The sequence below is a fragment of the Carassius gibelio genome, chromosome A22 (genome assembly GCF_023724105.1).
Source record: "Carassius gibelio isolate Cgi1373 ecotype wild population from Czech Republic chromosome A22, carGib1.2-hapl.c, whole genome shotgun sequence".
NCBI lineage: Eukaryota > Metazoa > Chordata > Actinopteri > Cypriniformes > Cyprinidae > Carassius > Carassius gibelio.
Genome location: NC_068392.1, coordinates 4,838,049 through 4,854,373, shown reverse-complemented (window position 1 = coordinate 4,854,373; position 16,325 = coordinate 4,838,049). Strand labels below are relative to the sequence as shown.

The 16,325-nt window shown below is 38.7% G+C and overlaps 2 protein-coding genes across 2 annotated transcripts; both read right to left on the bottom strand.

Annotated features, from left to right (window-relative positions):
- Positions 1-1,637: 1,637 nt before the first annotated feature.
- Positions 1,638-9,107, bottom strand: LOC127942882 (SLAM family member 5). Its single transcript, XM_052538896.1, has 4 exons — positions 8,977-9,107; positions 8,556-8,891; positions 7,431-7,727; positions 1,638-2,492 (listed from the first exon to the last, which is right to left on the bottom strand). The coding sequence occupies exons 1-4, from the start codon at positions 9,023-9,025 to the stop codon at positions 2,383-2,385; spliced, it is 792 nt and encodes a 263-aa protein (XP_052394856.1). The 5' UTR covers positions 9,026-9,107; the 3' UTR covers positions 1,638-2,382.
- A 2,118-nt stretch (positions 9,108-11,225) lies between these two features.
- Positions 11,226-15,275, bottom strand: cela1.6 (chymotrypsin like elastase family member 1, tandem duplicate 6). Its single transcript, XM_052538893.1, has 8 exons — positions 15,114-15,275; positions 14,854-14,945; positions 14,511-14,611; positions 14,271-14,396; positions 11,934-12,070; positions 11,709-11,851; positions 11,460-11,609; positions 11,226-11,335 (listed from the first exon to the last, which is right to left on the bottom strand). Exons 1-8 carry the CDS (start codon positions 15,151-15,153, stop codon positions 11,324-11,326), a joined length of 801 nt encoding a protein of 266 aa, XP_052394853.1. The 5' UTR covers positions 15,154-15,275; the 3' UTR covers positions 11,226-11,323.
- Positions 15,276-16,325: the final 1,050 nt, after the last annotated feature.

The window sequence follows — 16,325 nt, the reverse complement described above, 5'->3', positions numbered from 1 at the left end:
AGTGGAGTATAAACTGAAGAAATGACATGTCTACGGTTCACACGCGTGAGTGTGGACAGCTTTTTCTTAACTTTGCATTTCACGCCTAATGCTTTTTCACTCCAGTGGTCAACATCTTACCAGTACTGTTTAACAGTGTGTTGTCAGCTGCATCATGTAACCCAAAACACTCTATGAGCAGACATAAATCTTCCAAAATTATTATTATTATTTTCAGATACAATACAGGTGAGAAGAGAGAGTTTGAGCCCGCAACTTATCATACAATTATACGACAGAACACAAGAGAATATAGCTAATGATATATGACTATGATATAATGTCACCAGTGGTCCAGAAACATCTCTACCTTCCTGAGATTCTGATTAGTCTTTGTTTGATGGTGACTCTCTCTTCTGTTGAAGGCGTCTCTGACCTGCAATAATAAACTGGACCAGAAAGGAAGACCTGCTCAGCCTGCTGTGAGGAGACATTCTGGAGGACAGCCAGGGCATTTATGATGGCCTATGAAAAACATTAATGTAAATATACTATAATACCACTACTGAACATTGGATTGTTACAGTATATGCATCTTGAAAAAGAGAGAGCCTATTATATATAGAATATTTTGAGATCATCTCAATTAAAATATGCCTAGTGCATTTTTTTTTCATCATATGTCCTACAATGATCCGAACCAATTCCATAAATTCATATTGGCCATGCAGAACATTACAGAAACTAACACGTGATAACCATGGACTGTGTGTGTCGTAGGCCTGCAGATTAGGCTAAATTGTTACAGACTTTTAAAACTGCCAAACGACTCATTCATGAGAACAATGCCAAAATGACAGGCTAATTTGTAGTACAACCAGGCAGTTGAATTATGAAAGGTATTTTATACTTAACTAATAAGGTAAAACAATGATTAAGCAAGTTTTCGTACTACTACAGTAAGTTCCAGGTAAACCTTAGACTCTGATTGTGCAGGAATACCCTACTCCCCCCTCCACACACACACACACACACACACACACAAACACACACACACACACACAGGTACATGCTTTCATATTAAAGGCGTCATTAAACAATGTTTGTGCTGTAACACTGCAAATTTGCCTAATGCAAACACCATAAAAAAAGACATGGTCACCTATTATCCTTTTTTCTTGATTAAAAAAAATATATATAAAAAATAAATAAAAAACAAAATAAAATTGTTGTGTTTATATTTCAAAGTCAAAAACAAATGCACCTTTTAGCTGAAATATTCTCTACACAAGAAATTGAACACAGTTGCTTCTGTATCTCCAAATTTAGGTTTGAGTTTCACATGAGCAGCGAATGGAAAACAAGCCCTTTAACAATTAACATAATTAGCACATACATTCAGTAAAGACACGCTCAGAAGCACCAACTGTTTGTCTATAAATAAGAATAAACCATATTTGTTTCCACATCTACAGTAACCCCGACCACAACAGGTTTCATGTTGACTCACAGCACATTTAAAAGATTAACCTTCATTCTTCTCACTGCATGAAACAAACAAACAAACACTTGCATAGTTGAGTTGAATAAATATCATAGCATAAAAATAAGACAAATAAATCACAAATCTTTGTAGCTTTTATTTTACATAAAATACATAAAAGGTGATTCTATATTAAATCTTTACTTATTTATTTTTTTATTTTTTTAGAAAGTTTTTTGATGATTTTTTTTAGAAGGCTCACTCCACTCTTTTATGAAATTGCATCATAATAATCAATCAGAACATCTTTATAAGAGAAAACTATATACCTAATGAAGGGTTTGACCTTCTGACTCATATAAAAACTGACTGATCGTCTCCTTTTTAAGCTTTCGCTTCTCTTATACGGCTAATGAATCTGAATCACACTCAGTCACAGCTAAACGATCTGTTCCTGTGAGCAGTGAGACAGTAAGTTTCATTCTGAGAGTTCACGAAAAACTATTTCAAGACTTTCAGATACACCCATCATCATCTGATCAATAGTAACTTAATCTCACTACTGTGTGATCAGATCCATTAGCTATAAAAGATTCATTTCTTTATGCAGATTCAGTAATTTTAAATGAACCCATAAGCTGCAAGCTCCTCACTTTTTTTTCTATATTCAAAGCTATGCGGTTTCCTTCCTAAACAGCTAAATGTCTGCATAATGAAATCAATACATGGCCAGTGGCACAGCTCTTTTGATCTGATGATTATTTACATGATTAGAAATGTCTTTCAAGATTAGGTTTGGTCACAACATAGAAACAGGAAATTCTGCCAATGACAACACAAAATAAAACAAAACAATATAATAAAAAAGTGCAAGTGACGTTTCCAGTTGTTTTGCTTGTCTTTCTGTCCTCCCGTCAAACTCATCTGGATCTGACATCATAAAGCAGTACAGCAACAGCAGCCACGCCCACCAGAGCAGAGAGAGCCAATCGGATCACAGCTTCTATAAAACCATAATGGTGGACGTAGTCTATGGATTGAGAGAAAAATCAAATCGTTTATTTTTTGATATTTAATCAGTACTAAACTCAGTTTTAACATGGTAATCGTATGGCTATTAGTTCTCTTTTGAGCGTTTCTTCCCGTTCCCACACTTTTTGTGTTTGGATGTTAGCTGCAAAGAAGGCGCTAAAATGAGTGAATCCCATAAATTGTAGTTTAGAACACAACTGCGGAAATCTATGATCTGTCAAAACCAAAACATTTGACACTAAGCTTGGTAACTTTTTATATACTTTTTTGTATCATAACCACCTGCTTTATGATGGCTGAGGCAGCTGGTAGGTATTACCATTTTTTATTCAGTTGGGTTCTGTAAATACCAGGGCAGTTGCCACTATTTTGGGAGTTAATTTGGTGGTTGAATTTGGTTGTCACTCAAGAATGCATGTACAGAACAGGATTAAAGTGCTCAAAAAAGGAATAACAATCGCATTTAAACGGGTCATATGATGTTGATAAAAATAACATTATTTTGTGTATTTAATCTAATGAAATGTGTTTATTCAGTTTAAGGTTACACATAATGTACATTATTGTTTCTCCTCTCTGCCCCACCTGTATGAAACGTGTCGATTTTTACAAAGCTCATCGTTCTGAAAAGCGAGGTGTGCTCTGATTAGCCAGCTATCCAGTGCATTATGATTGGCTATTTGCCTCAAGCTTGTGACGGAAATGTTACACCCCTTAACATCACCGGCGGCGCCGGTCTTGGGGGGTCTCAAGACCCTGCCAAAAAATGCCTTGACCCCCCATTTGACCCCCCAGCCTCTTCCTGATTAAAAATATATATATTCGGGATAAAGATCCAAAAATGTTTCTCTTCAAACTACGCAGAACAATAATAAATGATTATTTCGATATTTATTCATACACTGAACCGAGAACCGTTTCTGATTCGAGAACCGATGAGCTGATGATAACTGTGCATGCGTGATTCAGCGTGAAGCAGACTGACACAGAGCGCATCTGAACCGAACTGATTCTTTTGGTGATTGATTCTGAACTGATTCTGTGCTAATGTTATTAAGCGCGGGTAAACCAAAGGCTTGAATGAAGGGCAATCATCGCCAATGACGGCATTACATCGAGCGCAAAAGAACCGGTGAACCAATTTTTTTTTTTTCAGCTGGTTTATTTGATCGAATTGTCCGAAAGAACCGGTTCACTTGAGCACCTGCTCCTTTGCCCCTTTAGTGCCCTTTTGTCAAAGCAAAATTTCCTCAAATTTTTTTTGTAATAACATAAACATTTGTGAATGCCTGCCCACGCCCAATCATAATATTAGTACAATTTATTAATAATAATTTAGCCGTAAATAAAATGACCAACATGATGACCTGACTACGACCTCATCCAACCGGGAAGATTCCTCATGCTGCACGCGCATTTTTTAATTGCTAGAGGATATTTTCAACATCGTGGCAGCTGGTAAGTGGTTTTTCATTCTCAGCGAGGTGATTTTGATGTTTATTTACTTATTATTATTTTACAAGAACGATGATTATTTGAATAAACTTTTATTATATTACAGAACTTATTTATTTTTAACACGTAAAAATAATTATCACAACACTGGTAAGGCTTATTCAGATTTTCTCATTCTCTGAATTATCATTATAAAAATAAAAACAATTCAGGAATGAATTAAAATATAATTATATTTTAAATGTGATGCAAATAATTTTCTACAATAGGAACAGTGTTTACAACAGCAAGATCACTTTAGCCTGTAAACTCAAAAATATCTATCTGGAAATAAATGTAAAAATATCAATGTCAGTAAAAATGACATGAAAGTGCAGTGTGAAGGATATGAATAACAAATGTAGCCTGTCATTTGTTTACATTGCAAAGGTGTTTTTGTTGTTTAGTAGCAGTAATATGCAGTTATTAGCCATGTCTACTGTATTTTTTGTTGGTTTTCATGAGACCACCCTTGAAAAGACCAGGACCCCCCATTGCCCCCCCAATCAAAATTGTCTGGAGCCGCCACTGCTTAACATACTATGATTACGTAACCAGTGATGAGACAAAACCAATAAAACCCATTACAAACAAGGCATTTGTTGATTCCAGTGGGGACATAATTACGGATTATAATGACCAATACTGTCTTTTTACAGGTCACGTTAAATAACTGTCACGCTGTCTAGTCTCTGTTTCCCTGGGTGTCCACTAGTGGGCTCACTTCACCTTAGGCACTTCACCGTAGGCACTAGAATTCCTCTATTCTTGTCCTGTCATCACAGTAATTGCACTCCTGTTAATTGCACCAGGTGCAGTCACTTTATCGTCATTAGCCTCCCTATAAATACCAGTCTTTTCCTGTTGTTTGTATGGAGTCCTTACTCTTCGTGTATCCAGCATTCTCGTCTCCCGAGATTCTTCCTGGTCTGCTCGTCCTCCGAGACAGCTCGTTTTGCAAGTTCCCTTTCCTGTCCTTTTCCTTGGTTTGTTTATTTTGGACTGTCTTTTTGGTTTTGACCGTGGCTTGTGTTGACTACGATTTGGATTATCCCTTAATAAAGACATCTGCGATTGGATCTCTCTCTCTCTCTGTGTCTCTCTGGTACACGATCATCACAGAAGGACTCCATCTCTGAGATCCAGCGGTATGTCTGTTCATGTTTCCTCCCCAGCCACCGAGCGGGGATAGGAATGGTTTTGAGGGTACCCACCTGGTCGTGTTTTGTTGGACCAGGGGAGGTCGCTCAGGAGTGAGTGGTCGAGAGGAGGATTGTGAACGGAGAGGGGAGAGGAGGCGCAAGTCTGCCTAGCCTGCGCCGCTGCACATGATGACCGCCAGCCCAGTGCCGTTGCACAAAATGGCCGCCAGCCCAGCGCCGCTGCGCAGAATGGTCGCCAACCCAGCGCCATTGCACAGGATGGCCACCAACCCAGCACCATGAGGCAAGATGGAAGCCAGCCCAGCACCATGAGGCAAGATGGACGCCAGCCCAGCGCCACAGCACAAGATGGCCACCAGCCCAGAGCCACTGGGCAGAATGGCCGCCGGCCCAGCACCACTGCCCATAATGGCCGCAGGTCCAGCGCCACGAGGCAAGATGGACACCAGCACAGCGACACGAGGCAAGATGGACGCCAGCACAGCGCCACAGCACTAAGTGGTCACCAGCCCAGTGCCACGATGCAAGATGGCCGCCAGCTCAGCGCCAACTCCCAAGATGGCCGCTGAAACATTTTTGGATTATTTCTCCATGATGTCAAAAATCCTGGAGATTCCCAGGAGTGTTCACGTCACATCAGCTGATCCAGAGACTGTTCATGTCACATCTGCTGAGCCAGCACCACAGTACAAGATGGCCACCAACCCAGCGCCACTGCACAAGGTGGCCGCCAGCCCGCAGCCACTGCAGAGGATGGCATCTACAGTGGGCTTTCCTGAGTTGAGTCAGGTTCTCGTTGACCCTCCAGAGTTGAGTCAGGTTATGGTTGACTCTCCAGAGTCGAGTCATATTCCTGTTGACCCTCCAGAGTTAAGTCAGGTTCCCGTTGACCCTCCAGAGTTGAGTCAGGTTTCCGTTGACCCTCTAGAGTTGAGTCAGGTGCTCGTGGACCTTCCAGAGTCAGGGTCAGTCACCGTTGACCTTCCAGAGTCAGGGCTAGTTCCTGTTGACCTTCCAGAGTCGAGTCAGGTGCTCATGGACCCTCCAGAGTCAACGTTTGTCACCGTTGACCTTCCAGAGTCAGGGTTAGTCACCTTTGACCTTCCAGAGTCAGGGCTAGTCACCGTTGACCTTCCAGAGTAAGGACTAGTCACCATTGACCTTCCCGAGTCAGGGCTAGTCACCGTGGACCTTCCAGAGTCAAGGCTAGTCACCATTGACCTTCCAGAGTCAAGTCAAGTCACCGGTGATCTTCAAGGACAGAGTCAAGTCACCGGTGATCTTCAAGGACAGAGTCAAGTCACCGGTGATCTTCAAGGACAGAGTCAAGTCACCGGTGATCTTCAAGGACAGAGTCAAGTGACCAGTGATCTTCATGAACAAACTCAAGTCAACATTGATCTTCATGAACAAAGGCAAGTCACCATTGATCTTCATGAACAAATGCAAGTCACCAATGATTTTCATGAACAAATGCAAGTCACCAATAATCTTCATGAGCAGAGTCAATTCAGCATTGATCTTCTGGAACCCAGTAGAAACACCATGGGATTACCAGAGTCTCGTCATTTATCTGTTGAACTAACAGAACCATTCGATGTCTCTGCTGAAGTACTAGAGTCTCCCCTAGGCTCGGCTGATCTACCAGATTCTCTCCTCGCCTCTGCGGAACTTCCAGAGTCTCGTCACGTAATTGAACTCTCTGAGAACCCGACTTGTGTTTTTGTGTTTTTTTTTTTTGTTCTTCTGTCTCTGTTCCTCCTATGGACCTGGCCCTCCATCCCTCCCCCTGATCCTCCGCTGGTCCACTTCCCTCCTGGGTTTCTTGTCTGTTTCGTTCTTTCTGTTTCCCTCTAAGGACCTGGCCCTCCATCCCTCCCCCTGATCCTCCGCCGGTCCACCTCCCTCCTGGACTCCTTGTTTTGTGTTGTACTTCTCTTGTCTCTGTTTCCCCATTTTACCTGGTTGTTTTGTCTTTGTTTCCCCATTTTACCTGGTCGTCTTGTCTCTGTTTCACCATTTTACCTGGTCGTCTGCAAATCTTCCCACACAGTGACGTAGACATGTGTTTAAACTAGTCGGTTTAGGAGGGCGTGGTTGACTTTTAACTTTCATAAAGATTATCTCTTCGGGTTTGAAACTTTAGTCTTTGCAACTTTAAAGATCTTATCTATTCGCTAACAGCTCATAACACTCCAAAGAGAAAGGCAAATTTGAAATTGCATCATATGACCCCTTTGAAGGGATAGTTAATCCTTGAATTAAATCTCTTATCTCACCATCTGAATGTAGTATCTGACAGAGTTGAGTGATGTCCAGATGTTGAGTCTGGTTGCTGATGGGATTGTTGAGCACACAGTTGTAGCTGTTTTTATCTTGATATTCCACCTCCAGATGTAAAGAGATGCTGCTGCTGAGATCAGACACACTGATGCTGGACAATAAACTGTTTTCTTTGTACCAGGAGAGATTCACACGACTCACATTCAACGCTGAACACAGCAGCTCACATCTGGAGACTGATGATGGAGGATTTTGTGGACAGTATTTGGTGATCACAGGAATAGGGAGATGAGCTGAAGAACACAAAAAAAACAGTAAGAGCTTCTTTGTTGGCCAGTGGTTTATTACCACAGTTTATAGAAATAAAAATCAGTTAAGTTGCAAATGCAAATACGTTTTACTTTTGAGAAACAGTATGAAGTGGCAATTTGAGAAATAAAGTTGCAAATGAACATAGAACATACAGAAGGTGCCAAGGTGCCAAAAAAGTATTTTTCTTGGAGAAACAGGATACAGTATTGGGTAGTTCCTATATTTCAATCCCTATTTGTCTGAAAACAGAAGTGATGACTTTTGCATCCTCAACTTCCTCATCGAAAGGATTTTATTTCTCTTACCTGATGGATATAAATCTACTAAACGCCTTTAACTTGAAGTGTTCATTCTGGGCTGAGAATTAAAATATAGCAAAGAGCCTGACCAACATGAAAAGCAACCAACCACAGATGGTTTTGATTTTAAATGACATTTGGGAATGTAGATTATACCACAGTAACAAACCAAGTGAAAACACTGTCACGGACCACAAGGACGAAAAAATGTTCAAAGTAACTCACCACATTTTTTAATAAAATATCACATCATAATTAAAAAAACAAGTGATAATCTTGTAATTAAGTCATTTTAATCTTATTCAAAACAGCTTTACAGAAAATCATGTCTTAATGCCAAATCCTTGGTTTCATAGGCTTAAGTGGTGGCCCAACTTACCCCCATATATCCTCATGTCCTAAATTAATATTATGTTATTATATGTATTCATGGTAATTTTATAATATTATATTTAAAATAAGAATAATGAAAAGAGACAGGTATATGCATAATAATAATACTGTGCTTACCATAGACTTTAACAATGAAATCCTTGCACGAGACCTTATTTTCAGTGACTATTTCTACTTTATAAAGTCCAGTGAGTTCTGTGCTGACGTTTGTGATGGTCAGAGATCCAGTCTGAGGGTCCAGCTCGAGTCTGTCTCTGAATCTCCCGTCAGCACCATTGTGAAACGTCTCATTGTGGACTCTGTTGATTTTAGCGATGTGAGTGTCTTGAGGTCCAAACGTCCACAATAGCACATTATCTCTCTGCAGTTCAGTAACATCTGTGAGTAGAGTGACAGAATCTCCCTCCATCGCTGATATGGTCTGGGTTTGAGCGATCTCAACACCAAACGAACCTGTGAGCAAAGATTGGAACACTTTCACAGTCACAACTGATGCTGTTTTACTAAAACTGTAGCTAAAAAAACATTTAGAACTTACCAGTTAGATAAAATGAAGACAGAATGGAAAAATATATTGTTTGAAGCATTTTGTTCAAGAGCTCACAGACTGCTCAAATAACCCTCCACAAGTCTAAAAGAGCAAACACTTATTTGAACCGAACTCTAAACCTGTTTCTAGATGACAGAGGTGCAGTTCCTTGTTTAGTGGTGAAGTCGTGTAGAGCAACTGTACCGCCTGTATTTGTGTCTAATTATGAGTATTAACCATCTTGCCATTGTTACTGCTCATAAAAACAAAAGCCCTTATTGTTTTCAAACATACTTAGTTTTTAAATGTGTTTACATACATCTAATGTCAAAAGCAGAAATTCTGGATTTAAAATGTCTACATTTCAAACGAACATTTTAAATGAACAAATAGTCCCATAACAACATTTCGATCAAAACCTGTGTAGAGCTGGTACTAGTCTAAAAGAATATACGTTTATTATATAGGCTATAAGTCAGGTCATGTGTGAAAAGTTATATTTAAAGGATTAGTTCACCCAAAAAATTTAATTAGTCCATAAATTTCTCACCCTCAATTCATCCTAGAGGTACAGTATACTATATGGCTTTCTTCTTTCAGACGAATCCGTCGGAGTTACATTAAAAATTGTCTTTGATCTTTCAAGCTGTTTAATGGCACTCAGCGGGTGTTGCAGTGCTCCAGTCCAAAAGAAGTTGAATAAAAACTTCTCCTGTGCTTCCATGTTCGTCACTTCTGAGCGGGGCGTGCGCAACACTGTCCTTATACGTAATTAACAGTTAGCGCAAGCTAGATTAAATTGATTATTACATTTTAAATATGGTTATATTTCTAACAAAAACACATTGATTCGCTAAAGGTGGCCTTTGTTCAGCCCCGGGAGCCGTGTGAGACACTTCTTTTATTGATGAGTGCTTTTTATTCAACTTCTTTTGGACTGACGCACTGCAACTCCCACAGAGTGCCATTAAACAGCTTGAAAGATCAAAGACAAGTTTTAATATAACTCCGACTGCATTCATCTGAAAAAGAAAGTCATATACACCTAGGATAACTTGAGGGTGAGTAATTTATGGGGTAAACTAACCATTTAAGTCCTATTGTGGCCTGATGGTTAGAGAGACAGACTTTTAACCAGAAGGTCGCAGGATCGAGTCTTGGGGATTGTAGGTGAGGGGAGTGAATGTACCACGTGTAATACCACGACTATGGTGAGATCCAAGGGCAAGGCACTGAACCTTCAACTGCTCTCCAGGCTCTGATGCAAATGGTGCCCACTGCTACGGGTGTGTGAGTGTGTATGTGTTTACTTCTCACTGCTGTGTGTGTGTGTGTGTGTGTGTGTGTGTGTACTTGGGTGGGTTAAATGCAGAGCACCAATTCCGAGCATGGGTTACCATACTTGGCAAATGTGACAACTTTCACTTTCACTTCATTTTACACGTATTTGTTTTGTTCATTATACATAAACTGACCATACAAGAACAGGCTATATATGTTTATATTTTCAAATATATTATTATATGTTTAAAATGATACGTAAGCTTACAGTAAAACTTGAATCTCTGTCTCTAAGTCTTTTCTTGAGTCTGGAAAACATGAGTTCAATGGCAAATGGACACTGATCTGTGGTCAGTTTTCTCTTTTCATTATAATATCCTATGCCCCCTCATGAGTACAATGACAGAAACTATAATAAAGAAAAGAGTTAATACTGTTTGGATACCACTAGCAATTCATTCAGCTCATATTTTAGGTTTTCATATTTTAACATTTTATGTTATCCATGAGTTTACTTTACTACATAAAGTTTGTTGATATTTGAACTTTATACATAGTATATGAAAACATAGCTGTGCTGTTATTTATTACTGTGTGATTTGTATTTGAGAAGTGAAAAGTTAACCATAAAATGAAAAATGCACAACACAGAACAAGTGGCAGGTCTTTTAGACTTACACTGCAAGTGCAATTTGTACAGACCTATTTTAACATATCAGATTTTCTTTTTTTTTTTTGGTCCAGTCCATTCAGAACCGTGTCAAACATCGCAATTTCAGGTTATCAATTTCATATCAACCACATTTCAGTTATCTTACCATTCAGTGTCTAATATCTGATTTCACTGATTTCCAGCTGAGTTTGGACTCTTCTTGTGTTTAATTTTGAAACTGAATGTACTTTTAGGTTTCAAATGTTTATGGTGAGAGTTTTTGATTACACAAATAATTTCAAAATGATTCAAAAGCAGCCCAAGATTAGATATAAAGTTTATTGTATGTATTTTTGGCCGGCGTAGATGTTAAAGCTTGGTAAATGAAGGATGTTCGTCTTTCATCCTCTCAGGTTTTCCTCCTCATCCAATGATCTGATGTGAACAAAACGGCACAAGAAAAACAGAGTATTATAAAATAGTCATGATCTTTACAGTCTGTTAGCTCCTAATGTAAAGTTTATTATAATGACAGTGTGATCTTATGAATTGCACTTACGCCGTTCATCCAGCTGATGTATGCAGACACACGAGTGAAGACTGTGGGCTTCTTGTAGGCGTTACAACCCGATGAAGACACAAAGCTGGTCACACCGTGAACAACGTACTGACCACTGACCTGACAGTTCAGAGGACCGCCAGAGTCACCCTAAAAACAACACAGCAGGAGTCAAAATGAGACATTTCATCCACAGAACCAAACGACTTCTCATAGTTTATGATCTGTTCGAGAGTCGTTCTTTTTCACCTGGCATCCAGAGTCGCTTCCGCCTCCAGCGCAAACCATAGTGTTCTTCACGGTGCTTCCCCACCAGTCGCTGCGAGAGCAGGTACTGTAGTCGACCACGGGCAGAGAGGCCTGTTTCAGCTGAGCCGAGAGAGACCCACCGGCTGGAGAAATGACAGAAAGATGAGTCAGAACTGATTTCAGGCAACACCGTGGCTGATTTGTTGTGCTTGAGGCTAAACTGACTCTGTGTGCGGCCCCAGCCGGTGATGTAACAGGGGTTGTTATTGGGCAGAACCTGTCCCGAGGGAGGCAGACTGCCCAGCTGCACGTATGAGTTCAGAGAGGCGTCGGAGGACAGACGCAGAAGGGCGATATCATATCTGAAATGCATTGAATGGACACAGTTCACACATTTACTGTGCTAGGGGGCGCTATAACTTCAGAAAAACTTGAGATGATCATGCAAGTTGTGTTGGTGTTGTAATTGTACATTTATGTTGCATTAATATTAAGTATAAAAGTTGAAAGTGATGTTGATATTACGTATTAGATTGATATAGTCGTATATAGTGTTTCATTCAGTTCTATTGCATGATTGTTGTTATATGATATGTTGAAAGTACTGTTTTTTAATGTGTGAGGAACACAAATATTTTTTGCTCAAATATATATATATATATATATATATATATAGTATTGTATATAGTAAATATATTTACTATCAATCTATATTTTGTACATTTTGTTTTGTAAATTTTTTTGAAAATATATTTTATAAATATAAAGAATTTTATATTTTTAAAGCATTTAAAAAGATATTTTGCCCTATGTATTTAAATCAAAATACATAGGCCACACATTTTACAATGTTTCGAAAATAAATAAATGAATAATTAATAAAAGACACATCATTACTGGTTTCAAGTTAGTGACATAACTATACATGTTAAACAAAGTAACACTGTTTGTGTGCACTTTATAACACGGCATGGTAAAGTTTTTTAATTGTTTTGCACAAATAAATACAAATTCCTGAAACTTCCATAAAAAATAAAAAATAAATCATTTGAAAACATCGTATCATTTGAGAAATGATCTTTATAGTCAGAAAATTTTACAAATATTTGTTAAATACAGTTTTATTTATCATATGTAATCATAGTCATTGTTTATTTTGAATGTGTTTGTAAATTTGTAATTTTGTTATAATCCTATTTCGATCTGCTATTTATATTTCATTGTGTGGTTTTTGGTGAATTGTACACTGTGGCGAGTGGGGCGGGGCCGAGAGGCGTGGGAACGAGGAGTGAGGCCAGGTGTAGTGATTGGAGATGAGCTACACCTGAGCCCCACCGTCGGTATCGAGTCCCACGTAGGAGATGGAAGGATATAAAACTGAAGCGACTATAGTGAAGGACGAGAGAGGACCAGGCCTGGGACATTAGTTTATGTGTTTACTTTTTATTTGTGCGCCGTTTTGTATTTATTTATGAATTATTAAAGTGATTTTTGATTGTGCGCCGGTTCCCGCCTCCTTCTTCCCGACGACTATGGAGTTCATAAACTAATGTCCCAGGCCTGGTCCTCTCTCGTCCTTCACGGTCGTCACTCCAGTTTTATATCCTTCCATCTCCTACGTGGGACTCGATACCGACGGTGGGGCTCAGGTGTAGCTCATCTCCAATCACTACACCTGGCCTCACTCCTCGTTCCCACGCCTCTCGGCCCCGCCCCACTCGCCACATACACCTATTAATAAACTAGGGTAAGTTTGATCCTCAAACATTGTTATTATTAATAATGATATTAATAAACCACGACAATTAAAACAAAACAAACAAAAACAAACAAAAAAATATATTGTCACAAATATATAATCTCAAGTGAGATTTCAATGATGCTTTGAACACTGAACTGAAATGTCCTCAGTTTTCACCTCAGAAATCTGGTCACCTTATGGATTACTAGTTGCTTGACAGTTATTAAAAAACATCTTAGGTTCGTTTTAATTTTCTTTTTTTCAGCAGGATATAAATACAGTTTAGTATGTTGAGTTAAAGTCGATTTGTTGAGGCAGTGGGATACTGTACTGTGTTATTGTCAATATAGTACTGTTGTTATGTATCAATACAGTCTAGTTAGTTTTGCTTGTAATTGATTATATACAGAAGTCATATATATTGTGTATAATTGTCGCCACAGCTGTGACTGCTGTGTTTACATTTACATTTATTCATTTAGCAGACGCTTTTATCCAAAGTGACTTACAAATGAGAACAGTGGAAGCAATCAAAAACAACAAAAAGAGCAATAATATATAAGTGCTATAACAAGTCTCAGTTAGGTTAACACAGTACACGTAGCATGGGCTTTTAAATAATATAATAAATAAAAAGAAAACAGATAGAACAAGCTAGTGTTAGAGGTCTATATATACACACACACACACACACAATTGCATAATAAATGAAAATAAAATAGAAAACAAAAAGATTAGAAAGGTAGTTAATTTTTTTTTAAAGAATAGAATTAGAATAGTGAGTGCTAAAGTTAGAGGGTCAAATAAAGATGTTTACTCACCCAGAAGCCACACTGTTGCTGTTCCAGTTGGGGTGGATGTAGACGGCGCTGACGCTCATGTACTGCTCGCGACCCTCGTGGTTGTAGATGTCGTGGTCGCCCAGAACCACACGCCAAGTTCTCGAGCTGCACAGGAAACAAGCGTACACTACACTTCTGGACTTATTACATTCTGTTCGAACTTGAGAAAATCCTTGTTTTTCTTAACTATCTAGCTACAGATAACCCTGGATTCATTACGTGTCGACGCAGTGGGCGGCAGTCATCACCCATCTAGTCCTGATCAGAGTCCCACCACAGGTGTGATAGTAGCTGCCACCCGACAGGTACTGGAGAGAGATCTGAGAGACAGACAATGACTTTGTTACAATAAGAAGATTTGTAGGGGGAAACAGTAGAAACGGCCTCATTTCAATAAGATTGGCCTCGTGAACTAGCAAAGAAATAACCCTAAAAGCTGACTGGATTAGTTAGTGTGACAGCAACTAAGCTTCTACCATATTAAGAAAAATAGCTTGACCACTCGAAACTTGTCCATTTAGTCGTGGAAAATCACCAAGACCTTATTCTTAAAATGTTTTACCTGCCAGGGCCAAGAGTTGGGTTTTGCCACCGTTCCACCAACGACCCTCTCCTCAGGGACCTGATCCTCCAGATATCCGGGCTCAGCCAGCGCTGGACACCAAAAACACACTTAGACATGCTAAGATTGCAGTATTATTGGAGTTTGAGTCCAAGTAGACTCGATTTTAAAGTTCTGAGTACTGCATGCATTTGTTAACTTTGTTAAAATCTAAGCTAAATACAAATGATTCTCTCAAGAGAAGCAGACAAAGGTCTCACCCAAGGCGGCCAGCACGCTCAACAACAGGATCCTCAGCATGTTTGCAGTCTGTCAGGACTTTCTGCTCTCTGAACACTTCACTCATCCATATATATATATATATATCCCCACAGTTCACAAAACAGGTGTTTTTCTCATGGCGGACGCCCACAGGTGTGTGAATCCCACAGATTTCACCACTGCCAAGGCCAGTGTGTCAGCTGCAGAATCAGCGTGTTTATCTAGCTTGACACAAATGCTTGACTTGAATTATCTTGAAGTTCATTTAGTTCAGCACCTCTCTTATGCTCCTGATATAAAGTTAGTGTACAGTTTAATTTAACCCATATACATTTTTACACGTTTTTTACGTTTAACAAATGTTTTTGTCATTTTTCATATTTTATTTGTTAATCTATTATCATATTATATAATTTATTTGTGAATATATTATTATATATTATATTATATATAGATAATTAAATTTATTTGACTATATTTACGTAAGTTTTACTTATTATTATTATTAATTAAAATTAAATTAATTAAATGTACATACATTTGTGAATTAATTTATTTAACATTTTTTATGTAGCTTTAGATGCAGCACTATATATATATATATATATATATATATATATATATATATATATATATCACCCATAAATACACAACTAGTGTCAATTTATGCTGACGGATCTGTTTCTTTGTGAAAGGTATGGGAGTGTTTGCAGGTTCACTGCTGATATTGATAAGGAAACAGGGGCTCAGCATGATAAGACGTATATTTGCCATTTCCAGGAGCCACATATATCACCTGTAGGATGGGGCATTTATTATTTATATCCTCCTAAACTGTAATATTTAATGTAGAGCACAGACATCTTTCAACTCAGGTGACTAAAGAGACCTCATTTGTTACTGCTAAAAAGACAATTACTATACTGTGACAACACAGCTACTGTACTTTACAGTATTAGTGTAAAAAGAATGAATCCTGCTGTCAGAGTAACTTCAACTGCTCGAATGGGTTTCCAGGGCAGTTTTTCTGTTGAACAATAGAGGGAGGCAGTGCACAGCTTACTGAAACCTGCACATGGAAATTATTAAATGTTTATAAATATATTATTTTCTGGAAACTTCCAACGTTGTGGCTCGGAGACTTATTTTACCTTCTATTCCTTTTCGTTGTTGAAGCAAACATCATATAGGTGATACTGTGTTTTGAGGAT

Bases quoted from the DNA above. Each gene is read 5' to 3' on its own strand.
- LOC127942882 (XM_052538896.1), bottom strand. From the start codon at position 9,025: ATGCTTCAAACAATATATTTTTCCATTCTGTCTTCATTTTATCTAACT. The intron at 8,892-8,976 runs GTAAGTTCTAAA...CTTTGCTCACAG, and splicing joins GTCTTCATTTTATCTAACTG to GTTCGTTTGGTGTTGAGATC. The intron at 7,728-8,555 runs GTAAGCACAGTA...TGTGTTCTTCAG, and splicing joins TTTCATTGTTAAAGTCTATG to CTCATCTCCCTATTCCTGTG.
- cela1.6 (XM_052538893.1), bottom strand. From the start codon at position 15,153: ATGCTGAGGATCCTGTTGTTGAGCGTGCTGGCCGCCTTGG. The intron at 14,946-15,113 runs GTGAGACCTTTG...TTTGGTGTCCAG, and splicing joins GAGCGTGCTGGCCGCCTTGG to CGCTGGCTGAGCCCGGATAT. The intron at 12,071-14,270 runs GTGAGTAAACAT...AATGCATTTCAG, and splicing joins AGCAACAGTGTGGCTTCTGG to ATATGATATCGCCCTTCTGC.